A 21,799-nucleotide genomic window follows, 5' to 3' on the forward strand; every position below is an offset into this window, starting at 1 on the left:
CACTGATTGTTTTAATCTCATAATCATTTTTCATCACCATTTTCTTTAACTCTAGTCAGTGGATATATTTTAAAATTTTAATTATATATCATGTCGCCCACTACTACTACTACTACTACTACTACTACTACTACTACTACTACACTGGGTATTATGGACTAATCTTCTAGAATTCCTCCTTAAAATTAACCCATAAGTGTAAAAGATCTTACGGCTGTCTGTTCAAAAATGGAATAATTCACTAAACTAAGAGTATTGGTATTTGTTTATTGAATTAATATTCAAATACCCAAATATATCGAGCGAATTGGCCGTGCAGTTAAGGTTGTGCAGCTGTGAGCTTGCATGGCTGATACGGTGGGTTCGAATCCCACTGTCGGCAGCCCTGAAGATGGTTTTCCGTGGTTTTCATTTTTCACATCAGGCAAATGCTTGGGCTGTACCTTAATTAAGACCACGGCTGCTACCTTAATTTACATTGCTGCACATTGCCTCGAGATGTTTCCTCAAATTCTCAGAACTTAAACTCTGCCTCTTATCAGACAAAATACATTTCATTGCAGGAATAGATTGCTGATGTGATGGGAGTGTATTTAAAGCAAGGTAATATATATGGACTTATATCTACATCTACTGAGAGATCACCTTTCAATATTTGGCAAACTTGCCTTAGTTTCTGTAAACCTAGATTTGCAGGCAAACTCGTGTGCACTTTTCACTGACAGCACTTCCTATTTCATCTAGAACAGCTTCAGTAAGGTTCATAGTTTCTTCAACAGTGTTCGTATAGCTACAAGAGGCACCGTCCCCCCTCTCTCTCTTTTTTGCTATTTGTTTTAAGTCGCACCGACACAGATATGTCTTATGGCGACGATGGGATAGGAAAGGCTTAGGAAGTGGAAAGAAACGGCCATGGCCTTAATTAAGGTACAGCATTGCGATTACTTCTGGCAATTTGCTGTAATAGTTTGCTATGAAAGACAAAACATTCCTGATACTCGCATAGGTGATAAGTCCGACTCGGCTGAATGGTCAGCATACTGGCCTTCGGTTCAGAGGGGCCAGGGTTCGATTCCCGGCTGGGTCGGGGATTTTAGTCGTTTCTGATTAATTCTTCTGGTCGTCATAAAAGGAAAGAAAAATTCCACCTAATCAATACCCTTCGGTGGAATTTTTCATTCCTTTTATGACGATTGGTAAATATCAATACGGAAAATGAAATTCATAAATCAGGATAATTCTTCTGGCTCGGGGACTGGGTGTATATGTCCATCCCAACACTCTCCTCGTCATATTCAGACAGCATACCATACTTCCAACCACCGCAGGAACATGCAATAGTGATTACATTCCTCCATATAGGGTTGGCATCAGGAAGGGCATCCGGCCGAAATACAGGGCCAAATCCACATGTGCGACGCAGTTCGCACCCGCGACCCCACAGGTGTGGGGGGAAAAAGCGGCAGGAAAATAAGATAAGGTGATAAGTTTATTTGCCCCATGTATTGATGCAGTGTAATTTTCAGGGAACACGCCAATCGCTTCAGGTATCTTGTCAGAGTTGCCTGAATAGTTCATGTCTGCAGAAATACATATCATCCATCTTGTTAACACTGGCTGTGAAGGTAATGCGAGTTCGGGAGCAACCTCCTTGAAGGTCTGGATTCGAGATGGAGCTTAGACAAATGTCCCCTTAGCATTATAAATTAATTTGTCTATGTTGGATAACGAACTGCTCACATTCTCTGCAATTCTAGGAAACCTGTGAGCTTAGCATGTCACGTGGACCATTTCTGGAAGGAGAATTTTTAAAGGTCTTCACACTTTTTTGTAAGCAGTGCTGCATCTGTTGTCCATTATAACAAAGATGGATATCACTGTGATGAATAACCTTAGGCCAAAAATGGCTTAGAGAGGTAGTGAATTACTGAGCAATAATAGTGCTGTTAACATTTTCTAACCCACGAACCTACTATGCTGGCGTAGCAGGGGGAGAGGTGATCCTCACACGTGTTGCGTCCCAGGTGGCGGATAGGGGGGTCCTAACCGGCTTGCCGGTGGACTTGAATGAAATAAAATAGCTCTCGTGGACCAAACTCCCATCCCCCTGTGGGTGGGGGATGCAGGTGAAGAATACACCCACGGTATCCCCTGCCTGTCATACGAGGCAACTAAAAGGGGCAACCAAGGGATGATCAAATTAGAACCATGAGACTATTTGTAATTAGTACCACCACGAGGGGAACACCATGGGTCGCTTTTACTTGCGCGTAGTACCACTATGTTAGGTACACAATAGGTTTGTGATTAGTAGTGTCAGTGTGTGAATTAGGGTGAGTTTTACAGTACCTGTGATTAGTACCACTCTATGAGCAACACCTTGGGTGAGCGATACCATGAGTCTGCCTTGCCTACGATTAGTACCCACTATATGAGGAACACTACGGGATAGTAAGAGTCCCTGTGATTTGTACACCTATGTGAGGAACACCATAGGTTTGCGTTACCTGGCATTGTGAGACACACCGTAGGTCTGTGTTACATGTGCGCATTACATTACCTGTGAGTAGTACCATAATGTGTGGAATACTGCGAGTCTATGCTACTTTTGATTAGTACTGCACCATGACAAATACCATGGTTCTACTTTCCTAGTGTTAAGTACCATTATGAGGGGCCAATGATGTGGATTTTGGACCCCTTTAGACTACAAGCATCATCGATTCAGGATTGTGCTTTAGAAGCAGTCCCTTGGTCATTAATACTATTGTTTAATGCTAGTTTCTGGGAATGTAGGGCATTACGTGTCAGATCCACTGATTGTTTTAATTCATATCCATCTATTCTTGTTAATCATGTTTAGAATTCTGGTCAGTGGATGATTTTGGACTTTTAAATTGTCATTACATTTCGTCTCATTTCATACCGTTGGGGGCTGATGACCTAGAAGTTTGGCCCCTTTAAACAACAAGCATCATCAACATCTTCTAACTGCTCAGATGTTAGCAGAAGTACTAGGGCATTCAATCTTCAGATTCTATTGTTTCTTCAATAACGTTCATGATGTACCTTCCCACTATATCCATTGTTTCATCAATTGAAACACACATTTGCTTTCCACAAACCTTACTGTTAATATTTTGGATTGCATTCTAGTAGCATATGGGCAAGTACCTATTTTTTTTTTTCATCGGTGTTACACTTGGTACATATATTTCAAAAAAAAAAAAAAAAAAAGTTCTCGGCATTCAGTTTTCAACCTTCCAGAAAGGAATTCTGATTTTGATGAAAGCTTTACCCAAATCTAATGAGAACTTGGGCTGTCTGCTAGATTCTGCAACAGCTGTTGATAGTAGTGATGCCCACCCATTGTAGGGTGCCATTGTGAAACGAAAGAGAAAGGCGCTAGCGACACTAGGGATTTCAGGACAGCAAACAGCACAGTAGACCCACTTGTTAAATTGACTCTGACTGGGCAAGTGGTGGAATCGCGCACCATAGACAGAATGACAGTATTTAGAGGAATGGAAGTTGAAATGGTATATTCCAAGTAATGTGAAGAAAATGATATTGAACAGTGAAGACAGAAGAAAAGGGCATCAAGTCTTTAAAAAAAAAAAAAAAAAAAAAAAAAAAAAGAAGGCAGCAAGGACTTAAACAGGCAAATAAAAAATGTATTTTCCCCCCCAAATGTGCCAAAGCCTCTCTTTTCATATGGCAGTCCAGTAAAAAAATAAAAAATTAAATTAAAAATCCAAATATCCGGGCTCCAGTCATCACAATATTATTGGACAATAAACATTCTAAACAGTACTTACCACTAAACCAATGTGCACAAAATATCCTGTCGCTTCTAAACTCTTCACATGAGAAAGGAAACAGAGTTGGAACATATAAGCAGTCCAGTCCAGCTGACAACATTGTGATGTTATCCTTGAAACAAAAATATAAATCTGCTGGGAGACTTTTTGAATCTCTTATTTGTGTTGTCCAGATTTTTATGCCAGCTGAGTTGTTTAACAGACATAGCCTATTTAATACATAGTCCATGCCCATCTTTTGCCCTTTTTACTGTAGCTGCATCTTTCTAAACACTTTTTTGTTTCTGTAAGTTGGGTTCTTCACTGTGTTTTGTCTTTTCAACCTATGTTCTTCCCACTTGGAAGCAGTGAGTGAGTGACTAGGGTTATTGTCTGAATATTTTTCACATGTTTCAATTTCTCTTGTTTTAGGATTCCAGTATAGGTGATGCAAAGGTTGTGATAGACTTGATTGATTCCATTAAGCCAGGCACTATCAACTATGACCTTGTCAGAGATGGAGGACCAGAAGAGGTATGTACTTACGCCATTTGCAGTTTCTGAGCTCAGCTCAGTCTCATTGGTATTTTATGATGCTCAAATATATCGACCTCATATCAGTAGTACTCCTGTAGGGAAAAATTTCCTGTACCTTGACATCTCTGAGAACCATTAAAGTAGTTGGTGGGATGTAAAAACAGTAACATTATTTCACATTTACAGTTAGGTGTATTTGGTAAAATCTTTCCTCCAATGTAGATGTATGAAACTTGTTTTAGATGTAGAATTACCAAGCAGTTAGTATAAAGGAAAGCCTATTGCCCCTTATCATGATCATTTGTAATTGAGATTATGACATTACAATGCCAACATATCTCACCTACTGATATTTTACTGCAGACTATTTACATTGTACTTGTTGTGTGGGTGGTTTGTAGAGGTGTTTGAAAATGCTATTTATGTTAAATTTAAACCTAAAATACTGGAGTTTTTGCACCGATTGCAGAAATGGTATTTAGAAGATTTTTACTGTTAAACAATGTCTAAGTATGGCTGCTGCACTGCAAAGATATTATTTGTCACTTAAACACTGTCTAAAACCAATGTTAAACCGGCCATGTTTAAGCACTGCCGAGAATACTGTTTAACCTCAAATTTTAGAAGTGAATCACAATTAGAGGTTATGTAGCATAAAACATATGACACAAGGGACAGTCCAGTAACTGTCAGCTCGACTACAGTCCTTGGCAGCTGATATATTTTATTATATTTGGGATAATTTCCCCGGAATTATAGGTCGTTTCGACTACATACATATCAGAATAACTTGTCCTGATCATCAGAGGGCTGTCACATACGTCAACTGGGAGGGATTAAGTTGTTACATGTCTGCCAAGTAAGCACACATAATAGTGGCACTAAAAAGTAGGTTGTGTGTGTATGTCCCCCCCCCCCCCCCCCGGATAATCGTCGCGCTCTTTCAGGTAAGATTTCAGAAACTGTGGGATAGGGAAAGGCAAGGACTGAAAAAGAAGAGCTGTGGCCATAATAACAGACCCAGTATTTGCCTGATGTAAAAATGGGGAAACTACAGAAAACAATCTTCAGGGCTGCCGATGATGTGTTTCGAACATATGATCTCTAGAATGCAAGCTACATCTATATGGGCCGTACAACTCATTCGGTTACACAGTAAAATAGTTTTATCTTCCCTTCCCAGAAGCAATTTTGATTACACTCACTATAACTACATTGTAATCAAAGCTACACTTCCTCGAACAGTGGCGTGTCACTTTAGTGTCTGTAATATTATGACGACGACGATGATGATGATGATGATGCTTGTTTAAAGGGACCTAACAACTAAGGTCATCGGCCCATAATAATATGAGATTTTATTTCCATCAAAAGCGATGTTCTTATCTATGGGCAAGTCATGCTTAGCCATATTTGAATAATGTGTAAGAAGACAACAGCTGACTAACGTTTGGCACACGCACCAACGAATTTCATTGGTTGCGGCAAGCAAGGAGTTGCATGAAAGATACTTCTGTCTTCATTTTCGAACCAGTATTGAGACTTTAAACGATGTCTAGCTAAACACCGGCTGAACATTGTTTATGCAATGGAGGATGGTGATCAAGCTGGACATTGTTTAGAAAGGTGTTGTCTAAGGCTTAAAACTAGTCATTGTTTCTGCAATCGGCCCTTTGTTTTTAATTATCATATGGAAATTTGTAAGCGTGCCTATCAAACTAAATCTGGTTACTATTTTCTTTAATTAAAATGTTACCTAATAAGTGTATTAAATGTCTCTTATCTGTAGGTGAACAAAATGGCATAATTTCAAAGTTGTTAGTGTGGTTCTGTTTTCTAGGTAACAAAAATTGTTTTAAATTTATATCTTGTGTTCAGTCAAATCTAGGGAATGTATTTAAGGTGCTAAAAAAAGAAATTTAGGATTTTATAAACTCCATTTTAGGACTTCCAGGTGTTTAATAAAATTACGATTATTAATTTTTATTAAATATCTCATTTTAGGTGCAATTTATGTATTAGGTTGATGCAAAAGTTTGTGTGGTTCTTATATTTTATATTTTATTTTACTATCACTGTCACGCACTGTATCTCACAATCACTCAGTGATATATTCAGCTCCACTCTGACCTTCTGCCAACGTTCAGGTAACAGTTGAATGCCTCGCCTGTAGAACTGTTTTGGTTTTGACTGGGAAAAATCTGTTAGCCATTGGTCAAGAGAAGCTTTGTGAGGAAACACTTGCCCCAGAATGTTGTCTGAAAGAGAGCAGAAAAGATGAAAATCTGAGGGGGCAAGGTCAGGGTGATACGGAGGATGAGGAAGAGGTTGCCAGCCAAGTTCAACAGTCACACCTTTGGTCAATTGCTCTGTATGCAGACAAGCATTATCATGGAGCATTAAGACTGGTTGTTGATTTTTGTTAGTCACTCGGCACATGTGGTACCCATATACCCAATTTCTGTACCTTACCCATCGAATGCAAATGGCGTACAATAGTTGACTGATCACATTCAAAAACTTGCGCCATTTCCCGCATTGTTTGACGAGGATTCTCATGAAGCAACTCATTCAAGCGATTCTCGTCAAAATCTGAAGGTCTTCCAGAACTTGGATCATCAGACAAGTCAACTGCCCTGCTCGAAAGCGGGAAACCATTTTTGTGCTGTTCTTTCAGCAATTGCTTCATTCCCATACACTTCACAAATTGTTCTCGCAGCTCCTGTGCCCTGGATCCTTGGTTAAACTCGAAGAGTAAAATGTGCCGGAAGTGCTCACTTTTCTCAACATGACATTCCATATCTGTTTGTCTGAAACATACACAAATAATATGTTCACAATCAAGAAAACAATGGAATAACGATAAGCAATCCCTTCACGCCGCATTGTTGCCAATGCAGAGCATATTTCCAGAACAATCAGTACCAATATTTCATGCATGGTATGGGATATGCTTGGAAGGAATGTCAGACAATGTGACAACAAAATCTTGGCACTTAACTTGTGAAATCCTTACATCCTTTAAAATACCATAAATCATCGTTATTTATAAGACTACATTTAAATATGTTAATGCGACATGTTTCAACCTGCTTTCGAGACATCTTCAGTCACAAACGGTAAGGACATGATGAAACCATTATATAAATAGTATATGCCTCTTGTAGCATGACGTGTTGTCTTGTCAATAAAAACCTAGTAATATATTGAATGAGTTGGATGTTGGATGATGCATTCTATTTAATATTTTTGTAAATATTTTCATAAATATTGATCAAAAAATGTAATCCGGCACATAATCTGAATGAAATCTCGGAGGAAGTTAATATACTTATTGTACCGGGCGGTACACCTCCACGCCGCTAATTTAAAATTTGCGCCAGTTGAAACTCCTCTGCTGGAGGAAGTCTGAACTTTATCTACGGTATTAATTTTCAAGTTTCTCAGAAGATGTCACTACTTGGAAATTTTGGAGTTTTTGAACTGTGTCATTTTTGATGTATTTTTGTTTTACCTGTAGTAAGAAGTGTGAACTTTCTCTTCTAGAGGACACTACTGAAAAACTACAATGGTGCACCCTAGTGCGAAGTGAAAGAACTGCTTTTTGGAGAAATTTTTATTTCAAAAGTTTGTTTCTTGTTAAATTTCTTTCTGTTATTGTTTAAGTTGGCTGTATACCCCTCTCTTTCCCCTTGCTTTGTATTTAGCCAATCCCGAATTTCTTTAATTAATTTCTGACCAATCTGATGTATCTTCCCCCAACTTGAATATGCTGCTTATCCCTAACCAATAAAGTTTTGGTGGGAGGGTGTTCTCATTCCAAAAACGCCTTGAACTTTCCGCGAGAGTATATAAACTGCTGATTTTAGGGTCTCTGCGCCACTTCTGTTCCATCTTTTAGTGTGTAAAGTACACAGCAGGGGGCGGGAAGCGCCTCTTTCTTCGGCAGCAGTCAACAACAAGGTAATGGCCGATTAATAACTTCTTTCCTTGCTAGCTCAGCAGTTTAACTCTCGGGGCGGGTCCGAAGTTTTTCCATAATGTAACCTTCCTTAAAATGTAAAGACACTTAGTATCTATTCTATCTTTTAAACTGCATATCGGGATAGAGTGTGCTTAACCCTCTCGAGCTCCCACTCATATTGTTTTGAGGTGAACTTATTTTTTCTCAACCTATTCTTCTTTAACGTAATGTAAATTGTTCCTTTCTAAAGTCACCTCTTTAGTATGGGATTAGCCCTTGCATTAATGGCCTAGTGCCAAGTAGGTTTTAAACAAATGTATTAGGAGTGCAGGTCGCCTCCTCTCAATTGGTTATTTTTGAGGTCATGTAATTAACCTTTTTCTCACTTAATAGGCCTCAGTAGGTTGGGTATTTTGCCCCTGTGTCTATGTCCTTAGAGGACAACTTGAAGGTGGAGTTTGGTGTGGCCTTTGATAGGCTTAAAGTTGAGAGCGAGGGGCTCTTTTCTTGAAAATTGATGGTTGTATGCCTCGTGGAGGCTTTATGGTGTAATTTTGGAGCAAGTGCTCCTGGGCATGAATGGGGTTTTCTGCCCCTCTGTGAAAAACTTATTTTGGAGTAAAGTTGGGCTAATTGCCCTAGAAGTGTGAATTCGGGGCTCGAAGCCCAAATCCTGTAAATACTGTATTGCACCTTTGTTGCCTTGCTACTCTGTACCTGCCATGTTTGTTATTTCTTAATTTTGAAAAGAAAATATAACCTTGTTAAATTTTAAATTCACTTTAATTTCGTAGCCTGAGACCTGTTCACCCCCCGCACCTTCTTTCACCTCTACCTACCACAAAAACACGGTAACAAGTGGTAGCAGAGCGTGGTTGAATGGGTCTCAATTTAGCCCCTTTTGACGGCTAAACATTGCTTGGATTCAAACTCTAACAATTTTCTCAGTTGCTGGAATTTTTGATCTTTCCTGTTTCAAAATTGTTCTGTCATCATGCCCGGCCCTCGCGATGTTCTCCATCTTAACTATTTGCGTAAGGAGGAGTTGATCTATGAGTTAACTATCAGAAATGTGCAATCTGGAGGCACGGTTGCGATAGACACCAACAAGAGTCCCTTGATTTGCCCATTTCCATCCCCAATTTGGGAGAGAAAGAAATTGACGACTCTCTTTCCACGATCACCGAGAATACTACTGGGCTAGCATCGGTAGTTAGTTTTTTTGACGAAGATGATCCTTCTCCGAATCAAATTAAGCGTGTGCAAGCCAGGCTATATCATTTTTCAAATAGAGTTAACGATCTGTTGTCTCTGAAGTTGAATGACATTCAGAGGAAGGAAGCTAGTACGTTGCTTGAAAGTATTTCTGAATTATCTAGTAAGGTCACTCAATTGTTAACTGGGGAAGTTCCTCCCAAAATTGATCAACCCACCACGATGAATGTAGGTAGCGAGGAAGAGCCTCCTAAGGGAGAAGTCAATAGGATAACCGTTGCTGCTCAAACTATCTCAGCCCCATTGGATAACGAGTCTGAACGCCGTGCATCGTTGAATAATATACGTTCTGAATTAACTTCCTTGCCACTGAAACCTTTACCTACTATGTCACCTGGGTTTAGCAGCTTGCCTCATCCATTGGCAATGTTGCTCAGAGGTATCTCTAAGTTTTCCGTTAATACCACCAGTGAAGTAATTTCATTTTTAAGATTTTTAGTTGAATTTCAGGATCATGCCCTTGTGTTTTCTCTTTCCCCATGTCAGATTTTGCAAATCATCTATCCCTATGCAATTGGTATTCTCTCAGACAAAATAGTAAGAGCCATTGCCGAGCAATCATCTATTGAGGATTTCCACGCCCACTTGCTAGCTAACTTCATCCCGGCTAGGGCCAGGTCCTCCCTTATTCAGAAGTACTATTATCGTGTACAGCGTTTGGATGAAAACTTGGCAGACTTCATCCAAGATATTAAATTCTATACTAGGGTGTTTGCTCTTCATTTTCGTGAAGATCAGATTGTACAGGCTATTGTAGAAGGAATTTCACCATCCTATACGTCATATTTGTGTTTCGCGGCGTGCCCGCAAACCTTCTCTGAACTTGAAGCATTGGCCGTCTCAGCGGAAGGAGTTAGATACGCCGATTCTTTGCGTGTCGCGAAAGAACCCCCTCCTTCTTTTGGTAATCCTCGGCCTCCTCCTCGCCGACCAGTCACACCTCGTAAATGCTATGCTTGCGGGTCGCCCGACCATCTTCGGAACAAGTGCCCATTGCTCAAGCCTAGTGGGACAAGGAATGGAGCTGGTTCATCACAAGGCTGTTTTAAATGTGGGGCTTTCTCACATATCGCCAAGAATTGTCCCAATTCGAATAGCACCCCCTCCTGCTCAACTTCAGGTGCAACTTCCAACAACAATCAAAAGCTTCGGCTGAGTCGACTAATCCATCTTCCCGAGGCTCAGCCCCTGGCAAACAGGTCGTAAATTCAGGGAATGTTCAATCTGCAAATCTATCTTTTGAATGCCCCAAAGAGTGTCTTAGGATTGCGGCGGATATCCCCGCACCGGTCCCTTTTCTCAAACTTGAGTTAAATAATGAACCTGTAACAGCTCTTTTAGATTCAGGCAGTGTTTGTTCGATTATTTCGGCTGAATGGTATTCTAAATTGAAATCTGTTTGTAAACTACCTGACTATGACTCATCTCCTGTTCAATATGTTTCGGCTAATTCATCTCCATTGGAAATTCTAGGTTCTGTAAATGTCAAAATTCGTATTTTTAAATTTACATGGAAAATCAAATTGTTTGTGGCTAAGCACCTGTCTTGCCCCATCATATTGGGAGCTGACTTCATTTCTCACACTGGTCTTGTGCTCGATCTTCAGAGTAAGTCGTGCACATTCAAATTTGCGTCCAATTGTAAAATCCCCTTGTTAAAGTGTAATTCTGTATCATGTTCATCTATTTCGCCTACCCAGGATGAGATGTTGTTAGACCTTAGACATCTACCTGAGGAGCAGGCTGATAGTATTCATAAATTATGTCAGTCATTTCCAGAGGTGTTCTCTGATACTCTCGGTGTTACTGACCTTATTGAATACAAAATTGAGGTCACGGATTCAGTTCCTGTCCGTTTTCCACCTTATAGGCTATCTCCACCTAAAATGAAGGCTCTGAAAGAAATCATCGATCAGATGTTGAAGGATGGTATTATTAGGCCCTCTAAGTCGGCGTATTCGTCACCTATTTTTCTAGTCCCGAAACCCCAAGGGGGCTTCAGGCCTGTCATTGATTATAGGGCTCTCAATCGGAAGGTGGTGTTACAATCTGTGCCCCTTCCCGACCTTCATTCTTGTTTTTCATGGTTCCGTAAGGCCAAGTTCTTCACCATCTTGGATTTGAATCAGGCCTACAATCAAATTCCCCTAGCGGAAGAGTCTAAACATCTTACAGCGTTTGCCACGGACTGGAATTTATACGAATACAACCGCGTGCCTTTCGGGCTCCCCATGGGAGCAGCTGTACTCACTAGGCTTCTAGATAGGGTCTTCTCCGACATCAAATTTGAGTACTTGTATCACTACTTGGATGATGTCGTCGTATTTTCGGAGACCTTTGAAGAACATCTAGATCATCTGCGAGAAGTTCTCAAACGCCTTCGTAAGGCTGGGTTAACTGTTAAGTTGTCCAAGGTTGCCTTTGCTAAGCCCTCTATGTCATTCCTAGGGCATATTGTGTCACCTGATGGTGTTGCAGTCGATCATTCGAGAACACAGGCCATCCGTGATTTTAAACCCCCTAAGGACATCGAAGGTATCGCCAGGTTCATTGGTATGGTGAATTTCTTCAGGAAGTTTATTCCTAACTTCGCTAATAGAGCGGCGCCCTTGAACCTTCTTCGTAGGAAAGGCATCAAATTCGAGTGGGGACCTTCTCAACAAGCCGCTTTTGAAGATCTTAAATTAGCTCTCTGTAATGCCCCTGTACTTGCTATGCCGGATTTCTCGAAGAAATTCATCGTCCAAACAGACGCGTCGTCGTCAGCAGTTGCTGCAGTCCTTCTTCAAGAGACTGAACTAGGGAGGCGACCCATCGCCTATGCATCTAGGACTCTATCGGCTCAAGAAGCCAAGTATTCTATCTATGAGCTCGAAGGGTTGGCAGTCTTATTTGCCTTAGAAAAGTTCCGTCTCTATCTGGAACATGTCAAATTCGACCTGGAGACAGATAATCAAGCCTTAAGCTGGGTCTTAGGTAGGCCGCGTCGTACTGGTCGTATAGCCCGTTGGGCCATCCGTATTTCTGCCTTCCAATTCGATGTCCGGCATATCAGAGGTACCGAAAATGTTGTTGCTGATGGACTCAGCCGTATGTTTTCCAACGACGTCGAGACCCATGAACCGGTCGACAGTTCATCACCTCCCGAATCCATACTATCTGGTGTTAATGCCATCTTAACAGATGCTCCCATGCTCTTTAGGGATATCGAGAAATACCAACGTGAAGATCCGACGCTGGCTCCGATAATGGAAACCCTTTCTTCTGGGGAACATGTTGTCCCTTATGTTCTGAGGAATGGTGTTCTATATTGCCCTTCGAGACATGATAAGATGATGAAGGTTGTCGTTCCAGCTGTTCTTGTGCCTATGATCTTCAAGTACTATCATGAGACCCCATTAGGGGGGCATCTTGGAAACTTTAAAACTCGTGAAAAGATTCGTGAAAGGTTCATCTGGAAGGGTATGGACGGTGAAATCCGTGAACTAGTAAAAGCTTGTAAATCTTGTTTGCTTAGTAAACCCACCATGTCCACCAAGGTAGGCCTTTTGTCTTCGCATCAGGCTTCGCGCCCCATGGAACGCCTGTATATTGATTATGTAGGACCCTTCCCCCAGTCAAAGGGAAATGCCAACAAGTTCATCTTTGTATGCGTAGATGGTTTTACAAGATTTTCCTGGTTATTTCCGACTAAGCTGGCTACCGCTCAGTCCACCATTACTTGCTTAAATTCTATTTTTGCTTCTTTTGGTCCGTGCCAATACATTGCGTCTGATAATGCTAAGGCGTTTACATCAAATCTTTTTCGTAAATTCTGTTTTGACATGTCCATCTCTCATGTGACGACTTCGGCTTATTACTCTCAACCATCTCTGGCTGAACGGGTTAATCGTAATCTCCGGTCCGCGCTTATTGCCTATCATCATGAAGATCATTCTAGGTGGGACACGTCCCTGCATTGGTTAGCTTTTGCTTTGAATTCGGCGGTTCATGAATCTCACAAGTTTACTCCAGCTTCTTTGATGTTCAAGTTCGTTCCCAACACGCCGCTCTCTAACCTCTGGTCTCTGAGTGACATTCTACCTGAGACAATAGATCCGGACAACATTAAAGATCTTTGGAAGAAGGCTAAAGCCAATCTTAAGGTGTCTCATGAAAAGGTTAGGGAAAGGTATGATCGTGGACGGAGACCCACCCATTTGAAGGTAGGTGACCAGGTAATGGTCAAGAATTTTGTTCCCGCGGGCAAGCTTGCCCCCAGATTTCATGGGCCGTGTGTCATTCTCGATTTCCTTACGCCGGTTACGTTGTTATTAAGCAATCCAGCCACCGAGAGGATATTTAGGGTTCACCTGTCGCAGGTGAAACCTGTATAATTTCTGTGCTAACTTGCCTCATATTATCTTGAAAGGAATATGAAGGTTATATTTTTTTTTGAATTTTCACTTTTAAGGCATTCTGCCCCTTCTATAATATTTTGTTTCATATGTAAGCATTTTTGTAAAACCTTCCCCGAACCGTTAAACTGCCATCCTGTCGTTGCCACGGCCATTACCACGCTCCCGTCTCCTGCTCCACTACACACAGTGGCTCGCATCTGAAATGAATTTCTGCACGCCGCTGGCCCCTCAACCTCTCCACAATGAATGTACCATACTATTATTCTGGTCCAACAAAAATTCTGCCGCCTAGCTTTAATGTTTCAGTGCCCCCGCAGCCGCGCGGCGCCGTACCGCTACTGGAATAGAGGAAGGGCCCCCTCTCCTCCAGCGAGGTCGACCAGTGTACGGCGAGCCGGAGCCCTCCTCCCGGCCAAGGCTGATGTGCGGCGCACGACCTGGTACTTGCCCGCAGCCTGTATATGTTTACCGCGGGCGCGGCGTGCTTCAACACCACTGCTCCTCTCATAGTGCGGGCGAGCGGTATCTCAGGGTACTTGAGAGGCCCGGGCGGCCTCCTCTGAACGCAAGCAGTGGCGGCTGGTCTGGCCGTTAAAATCATCAACGTTTGAAGTACATATCCAGCTATATTGACATTCCAGTTCAACATTACTACCTTTTCTTGGATTTTTCTGCAATACCTGGCGGACTTAGAAAATTTTTCCTCAACTTAGAAACTAAAGATTTCCTTCTGAATTTAACTTCTACAAACATAAAGACATTACTTCAGCTGTTACTACGAGAATTTCTTAAACTGGATTAAATCAAATTTCAACAATTTTGATAAATGCTTCTGCAATTAATCTCCATATCAACATCATAACTTGGACCTGGTTTTCAAACAAATTTCATGTGTCACCCCTGGAGGAACTTTTGAGGGGGGAGGTCTGTACCGGGCGGTACACCTCCACGCCGCTAATTTAAAATTTGCGCCAGTTGAAACTCCTCTGCTGGAGGAAGTCTGAACTTTATCTACGGTATTAATTTTCAAGTTTCTCAGAAGATGTCACTACTTGGAAATTTTGGTGTTTTTGAACTGTGTCATTTTTGATGTATTTTTGTTTTACCTGTAGTAAGAAGTGTGAACTTTCTCTTCTAGAGGACACTACTGAAAAACTACAATGGTGCACCCTAGTGCGAAGTGAAAGAACTGCTTTTTGGAGAAATTTTTATTTCAAAAGTTTGTTTCTTGTTAAATTTCTTTCTGTTATTGTTTAAGTTGGCTGTATACCCCTCTCTTTCCCCTTGCTTTGTATTTAGCCAATCCCGAATTTCTTTAATTAATTTCTGACCAATCTGATGTATCTTCCCCCAACTTGAATATGCTGCTTATCCCTAACCAATAAAGTTTTGGTGGGAGGGTGTTCTCATTCCAAAAACGCCTTGAACTTTCCGCGAGAGTATATAAACTGCTGATTTTAGGGTCTCTGCGCCACTTCTGTTCCATCTTTTAGTGTGTAAAGTACACAGCAGGGGGCGGGAAGCGCCTCTTTCTTCGGCAGCAGTCAACAACAAGGTAATGGCCGATTAATAACTTCTTTCCTTGCTAGCTCAGCAGTTTAACTCTCGGGGCGGGTCCGAAGTTTTTCCATAATGTAACCTTCCTTAAAATGTAAAGACACTTAGTATCTATTCTATCTTTTAAACTGCATATCGGGATAGAGAGTGCTTAACCCTCTCGAGCTCCCACTCATATTGTTTTGAGGTGAACTTATTTTTTCTCAACCTATTCTTCTTTAACGTAATGTAAATTGTTCCTCTCTAAAGTCACCTCTTTAGTATGGGATTAGCCCTTGCATTAATGGCCTAGTGCCAAGTAGGTTTTAAACAAATGTATTAGGAGTGCAGGTCGCCTCCTCTCAATTGGTTATTTTTGAGGTCATGTAAGTAACCTTTTTCTCACTTAATAGGCCTCAGTAGGTTGGGTATTTTGCCCCTGTGTCTATGTCCTTAGAGGACAACTTGAAGGTGGAGTTTGGTGTGGCCTTTGATAGGCTTAAAGTTGAGAGCGAGGGGCTCTTTTCTTGAAAATTGATGGTTGTATGCCTCGTGGAGGCTTTATGGTGTAATTTTGGAGCAAGTGCTCCTGGGCATGAATGGGGTTTTCTGCCCCTCTGTGAAAAACTTATTTTGGAGTAAAGTTGGGCTAATTGCCCTAGAAGTGTGAATTCGGGGCTCGAAGCCCAAATCCTGTAAATACTGTATTGCACCTTTGTTGCCTTGCTACTCTGTACCTGCCATGCTTGTTATTTCTTAATTTTGAAAAGAAAATATAACCTTGTTAAATTTTAAATTCACTTTAATTTCGTAGCCTGAGACCTGTTCACCCCCCCCCCGCACCTTCTTTCACCTCTACCTACCACAAAAACACGGTAACACTTATCAAAGAGATAATCATTAAATTCTTTACTACAGGGCGCCAAAGTAAAGCATTACAACCCCGCACCTCTTCTCCCACTTCAAACTCTCCACAACCTCCCATCCAAGTCAATTCTCAACGCCCTTCTAGTACAGCGCTCGGTTAGCTTCAACACTCAGTGTGAATCGAACAGCACGGAACGGGCGCGGAGTTGAATGATCAGATGGGCACACACTTTACGCTTCACATTTTATTGATTCTGTTTTTTTTTTAAGGCCCATATTGTCAACAGCGTCAGCTATGATCAACTTGGGATTCAACAACAGTCTGCCTTTCTTTGACTCATTGCATGAAGCTAATTTAAAAGTGGCATTAATCTTGCACAGTCTATATACAGTCAATAATGTGTGCAATATTTTTACAATGTCGTGTTAACCAACATGATTAATTCATTTTATAAAGCCAAACATATTATATTAAATTTGTGCAATTTATGGTCACAGTGATATGTTAACCTTTGCAATATTTCAGACATTGTGATTTACATCATAGTCATGTTTGTGTCAGTTTTAAGACTTATCCAATATATTACCGGGGTTTTATTGACAAGACACCAACACGTCATTCTACAAGATGCATAGACTTTTTATCTAATGGTTTTCTTACCATAGTTTTAATGGTTCTTGTTTATGACTGAAGATGTCTCGAAAGCAGAACAAAATGTGTCTCATTAATATATTTTAGTGTAGTTTTATCAATAAAGATGATTTATGGTATTGTAAAGGTGGAACATTTGATGTAAGCATTTCACAAGCTAATACTTAACGACAATACGAATTGATTTAACGAAATTTTTCACATGGAATCTTGGCACACCGGGAACATCATTGGTGAAGTGGCACTGCATCGCAGCAAAGGCCGTTCAGCAGCTTATGCACTTTGTGTTGTTTGGCCATAAATTTAATAACAGTTGTTATAAATCAACTAAAAAGAAAACTGAAAGTGTCAAGAATTGCAAAATGCAAGGAAACTTGTGAGTTAATGTGTGTTGTAAAATGTTTTGGTATTTTCTCTAGCCAAACATCTAGCTTTGGTGAAATGTAAATGAATATTGGAATAACGGAATAAATTCAGATTTTACATACGAAAAAAGTGTTGCATACTTTTGCCAATCAGGGTATCTCCTAGTATGTAGCATGTCGTTAGTTTGGAGGTACCTGTAAATAGTTCTTCTCTCAACTTTTTTTCAGTCTAGTTTGTTATACACTTACCTTCTTGTCTCTCAGACCATGTCCCATTCATCTTCCACAGTCTTGCTGGAGTAATGATGAAAATTTCAAATTCTAGTATACTACAAACTTGACTTCATTTCGGTTGCACTTGTTAGAAGCTTTGATTTAAGCATATAGGGCTGATTGCAGGAATGATGGATAGTTTTAAGAATTAGACAATGTGTTCCTAAACAGCATCTATGTTATGCACGATGGCCCATTGCATAAATGATATTCAGCCAGTGTTTACCAAGACATTGAAGTTTCAATATTTGCTCAAAAATAGAAATATCTTCCATAAAGGGATTATTGGTGTAATATTGTAATGCATTATTCGCACATAGACTAAGCGCCATTTTTTCAAGAAAATCTATGAACTGTGGGTATAAAAATGTTGAAATTTCGTGAGAAGGTACAATCTATTATCCTACAACACCAGGAATACCATGTTTAACAAAATTATGTTTACTCGAATTTACATATAACCCTAAAGTTGTACGCAAATATCTCTGAACCAACTTTTGGTGCTTTGTCTAATGATGCATAACGGCATCCAAGTATATTCAGCCTATAACAAAGATTGTTTGCCTAAAAAGGATGGCAAAACCATCCCATGTAATTCTTGTGGGAATTGATAAATCTTCTCCTGAATGCATTGATTACAGTCACAATACTATCTAATCTCCAAATACAGTTGAAGTGTTGACATTCAGGGTACCATTGTTCATTTATAAAATGCACCGGTTACCATGAATCATAGTCAGGTTGATGGGTAATGGACCGTCCCTTGTGCTGTGCTTTTAGCTGTGAGATGTCTTGCTCAAGAAATTGTTCCACATCACGCAACAAGTCCCTTTATTTTTCCTTTGAAAATTAAAACCTTATTATGAACTAGGCTGCCTCTTACACTTCAAAACAATTACTCTGATCTCTCTGGCAATGTGGAGGAGGCCAGTGGACTAACAGTTCTCAACAAAACCATCTCAGCAATACAATATATTTCATAGTACACAAGCTCTGATTGTGATTCACTGGTGTAACTTGACATTAAATAGTATTCTCAACAGTGTTTAAATATCAGCTTTAGGCAGTGTCAGACAAGTAAAATCTTTGCAACACAACAACCAAGGCATTATTTAACTGTCAACATAGTTTAAATACCATTCTGCAGTCAGTCTGTAGTGTGTTATCACTGTGTGTGTTTTATTCTACATCTGCCTTCTTTCTTTCTTTCTTTCTTTCTTTCTTTCTTTCTTTCTTTCTTTCTTTCTTTCTTTCTTTTTTTTTTATGCTGCTTTCTTAATTTCTCTCTTCCCAAAGACATACTTTTCATTTTGGGATATTTTTGTAAGTCCTATTTGATAACTCCTTATAAACTTCCAAATTCTATATACCTTATATTGAATTAATATATTTATGTTTTTGTTTCAGGACAACCTTGCCAATGCAAAATATGCTATTTCAATGGCTCGAAAAATGGGTGCACGAGTGTATGCACTTCCTGAAGATATCACAGAAGTGAAACCCAAAATGGTTATGACTGTTTTTGCTTGTCTCATGGCCATGGATTACATTCCTAACATGGATGTGAAGCAAGATTCCTAAAGCCTAGAACTTTAATTACTTGACTGATAGCACAGAATCACTTTTCAGAGTTCTTTTTTGTAATTATATTACAGTATAATTTATAACTTAACACTGCCATGCACAAGTGTGATTCATAAATTCTGAATGAAATTTTATATTCATGCTTTTCGTTAAAATGCATAAAGGCATAAATAACAATTTCATTGGAATTTTTTTTACATTGTTTCCTTTAAGCACCCATTTAAATTGGTAGGGATATTGTTCCAAGAGAATTAATAAAACATGTTCTTCCGATATGAAAAGTATACTCGCCTTCCAAAAAGCATTTGCTTGCTATCTTGACGTGATGGTGGCTGAAGAATTTTGTTTTTTATATTGTTGGTTGAATAGTAAGTAGTTTTTGGCATTTCATTCCTTGTAAAGCAAACTCAGGTATTAACACATGTAATGTGTGATATTTCATTTGTGGCCTAACAGACTGGTTTTTTACATGATGAGGTACCATTTTGGCTGTACCTCTGAATTTTGTATAGGAGAAAATTTAGGACTTGATAAAAATTCCATTTCTTGTGCATTGCTTATTGAATGTCCTGTACATAGTGCGTGCGATTCCCTGTTGCCTGGGATATAACTGAGTGGGGTGATAAATTGTAATGAATCAGAGTTTTTATTTTTGTTAGAAGGTTCTTAGTTTATTCACTTTGAGAAAAGGTTGGATAATTACGAAGTATTGAAAAGTACTGCATTTATTTGCATTTATTGCATATTTTTTGTAATTTTGTATCATTCCATATTTGTGTATTTTGAAGTTAAGACTGCATGGGTTAGTCAGATGTCAGTATTCCATGCAGATTTGTTTATATATAATTTTACTTAGTCGTATTATGCAATAAAATGTATTTCATAAGTCTTCACTTAACTGTGTAGTAAGAATTTACTCAAGTAAGACTAATCTTTTATACACATATATATATTATATATATATATTTAAATATTCTATATTATTACATTATATACAAGCATCAGTATTTCGTACCTAAACTTTTTAAAACAGTACACATATGCAAACCAGGCAGCTTGTGAAACGATCTACAGACTTTGTGCCTTTGTTTATCTATGTGTGTGTTGTAAAAATAAAAAATCTTTAAATCGTACATTAAACTGATGATTCACTTTTTTCTTAAGATTTTGTGTGTTTTCTTTTGTTTTGTTATTGACTGTTCCAAACCCATTTTAGATAATAGCTTGAAATGAATTGTGAATTGCTTGAACTCCCTTAGTTCACATAAACTGTTAAAATCGGGAAAAATATATACTGCTCACTTTTGTTTTAAGACATATGTATTTTAGAAAATGGCTCCCAGCTTCAGTTCATTGAATGGTGCTAGGGATATTGATCTCAGAAGGTTTGACTTGGTGGTGGTGGTGGTGGTGGTGGTCCATAGACTGGTTTAATGCAGCTCTCCATGCCACCTTATCGTTTGTTAATCTTTTCATTTCTATGTAACTACTACATCATTCATCTACTCTAATTTGTCATGTTCATGCCGTGGTCCACACCTGCTGTTCTTACTGCCTATACTTCCCTCAGGACCTAACTGAACAAGTCCTGGGTGTCTTACGATGTGCCTTATCTTTCAATCTCTTGTTCTGGTCAAATATCGCCAAATCATTCTCCTTTCACCAATTTGATTCAGTATTTCTTCATTTGTAATTTGACCTATCCATCTCACCATCATTCTTCTGTAACACCACATTTAAAAATCTTCTATTCTCCACCTTTCCATACAATGCCATGCTCCAGATGAAAGGATTCAAAAATATCTTTCTGATTCCTGTATCACTGTTCAAAGTAGTGATGGGCAACGCTCTCGCTCGAGACTCTCGAGACTCTCGCGAGAATCTCAAGATCGATCCTCCTGTAGTGCAAGCTGTGCGACGTACCAGTAACTGCGACTGTAAACTTGATAGTATATCATTGGCAGTTATTGCGTGAAATAACGTTCTCATATGAAAACGTGTGAGCCAATACAGTTTGTCAAAAGCCTGGGAAAGTACTGCAAGTTCAACTATGAACCCCTTTAATACCATTAGCGAAAGTGAAAACCGAATGTCAGTATCTTAAACTTTTCACGGCTCATTTGAGGTGGACATCTTAGCTGAATAACCCTGCATAATTTGTGAATAACTGTAGATATGATGTACATCTACAGTATTTGGATACTAGAGGCATGCATTATTCGAACTTGAGAGGGGGAAGATGTGCTTTGCTACATATGCAACCCCCATTACACATGAGTGGAACGTGTAATCTAAAATGCCCGACTTTGCTCCAATTCTTTCAGCAGGGGAGAGGGGCAACACTCTCGAGACCTATTCTCATGTGCTGCGAGCTGTGCGACGCGACGTCCCAGTAACTACGAGGGTAAGCTTGATAGTTATCATCAGCAGTTCTCATATGGAAACGTGTGCGACGATAAAGTTTGTTAAAAGCCTAGGAAAGCACTGCATGTTTAACTATGAGCTCCTTAATACCATTAACGAAAGTGAAAACAGAATGCCAGTAT

At 39.7% G+C, this 21,799-nt stretch overlaps 1 protein-coding gene across 1 annotated transcript in view; it reads left to right on the forward strand.

Annotated features, from left to right (window-relative positions):
- Fim (plastin-2 Fim) overlaps nt 1-20,418 on the forward strand; it is a 241,543-nt gene extending 221,125 nt beyond the window's left edge. The window contains exons 11-12 of the mRNA XM_067141346.2: nt 4,233-4,334; nt 19,077-20,418. Of these exons, the coding sequence (XP_066997447.1) occupies nt 4,233-4,334; nt 19,077-19,250 (276 nt within the window). The 3' untranslated portion in view covers nt 19,251-20,418. The remainder of the gene's footprint in view (nt 1-4,232; nt 4,335-19,076) is intronic.
- Nucleotides 20,419-21,799: the final 1,381 nt, after the last annotated feature.

This window comes from Anabrus simplex, chromosome 2, assembly GCF_040414725.1.
Source record: "Anabrus simplex isolate iqAnaSimp1 chromosome 2, ASM4041472v1, whole genome shotgun sequence".
Taxonomy (NCBI): Eukaryota; Metazoa; Arthropoda; class Insecta; order Orthoptera; family Tettigoniidae; genus Anabrus; species Anabrus simplex.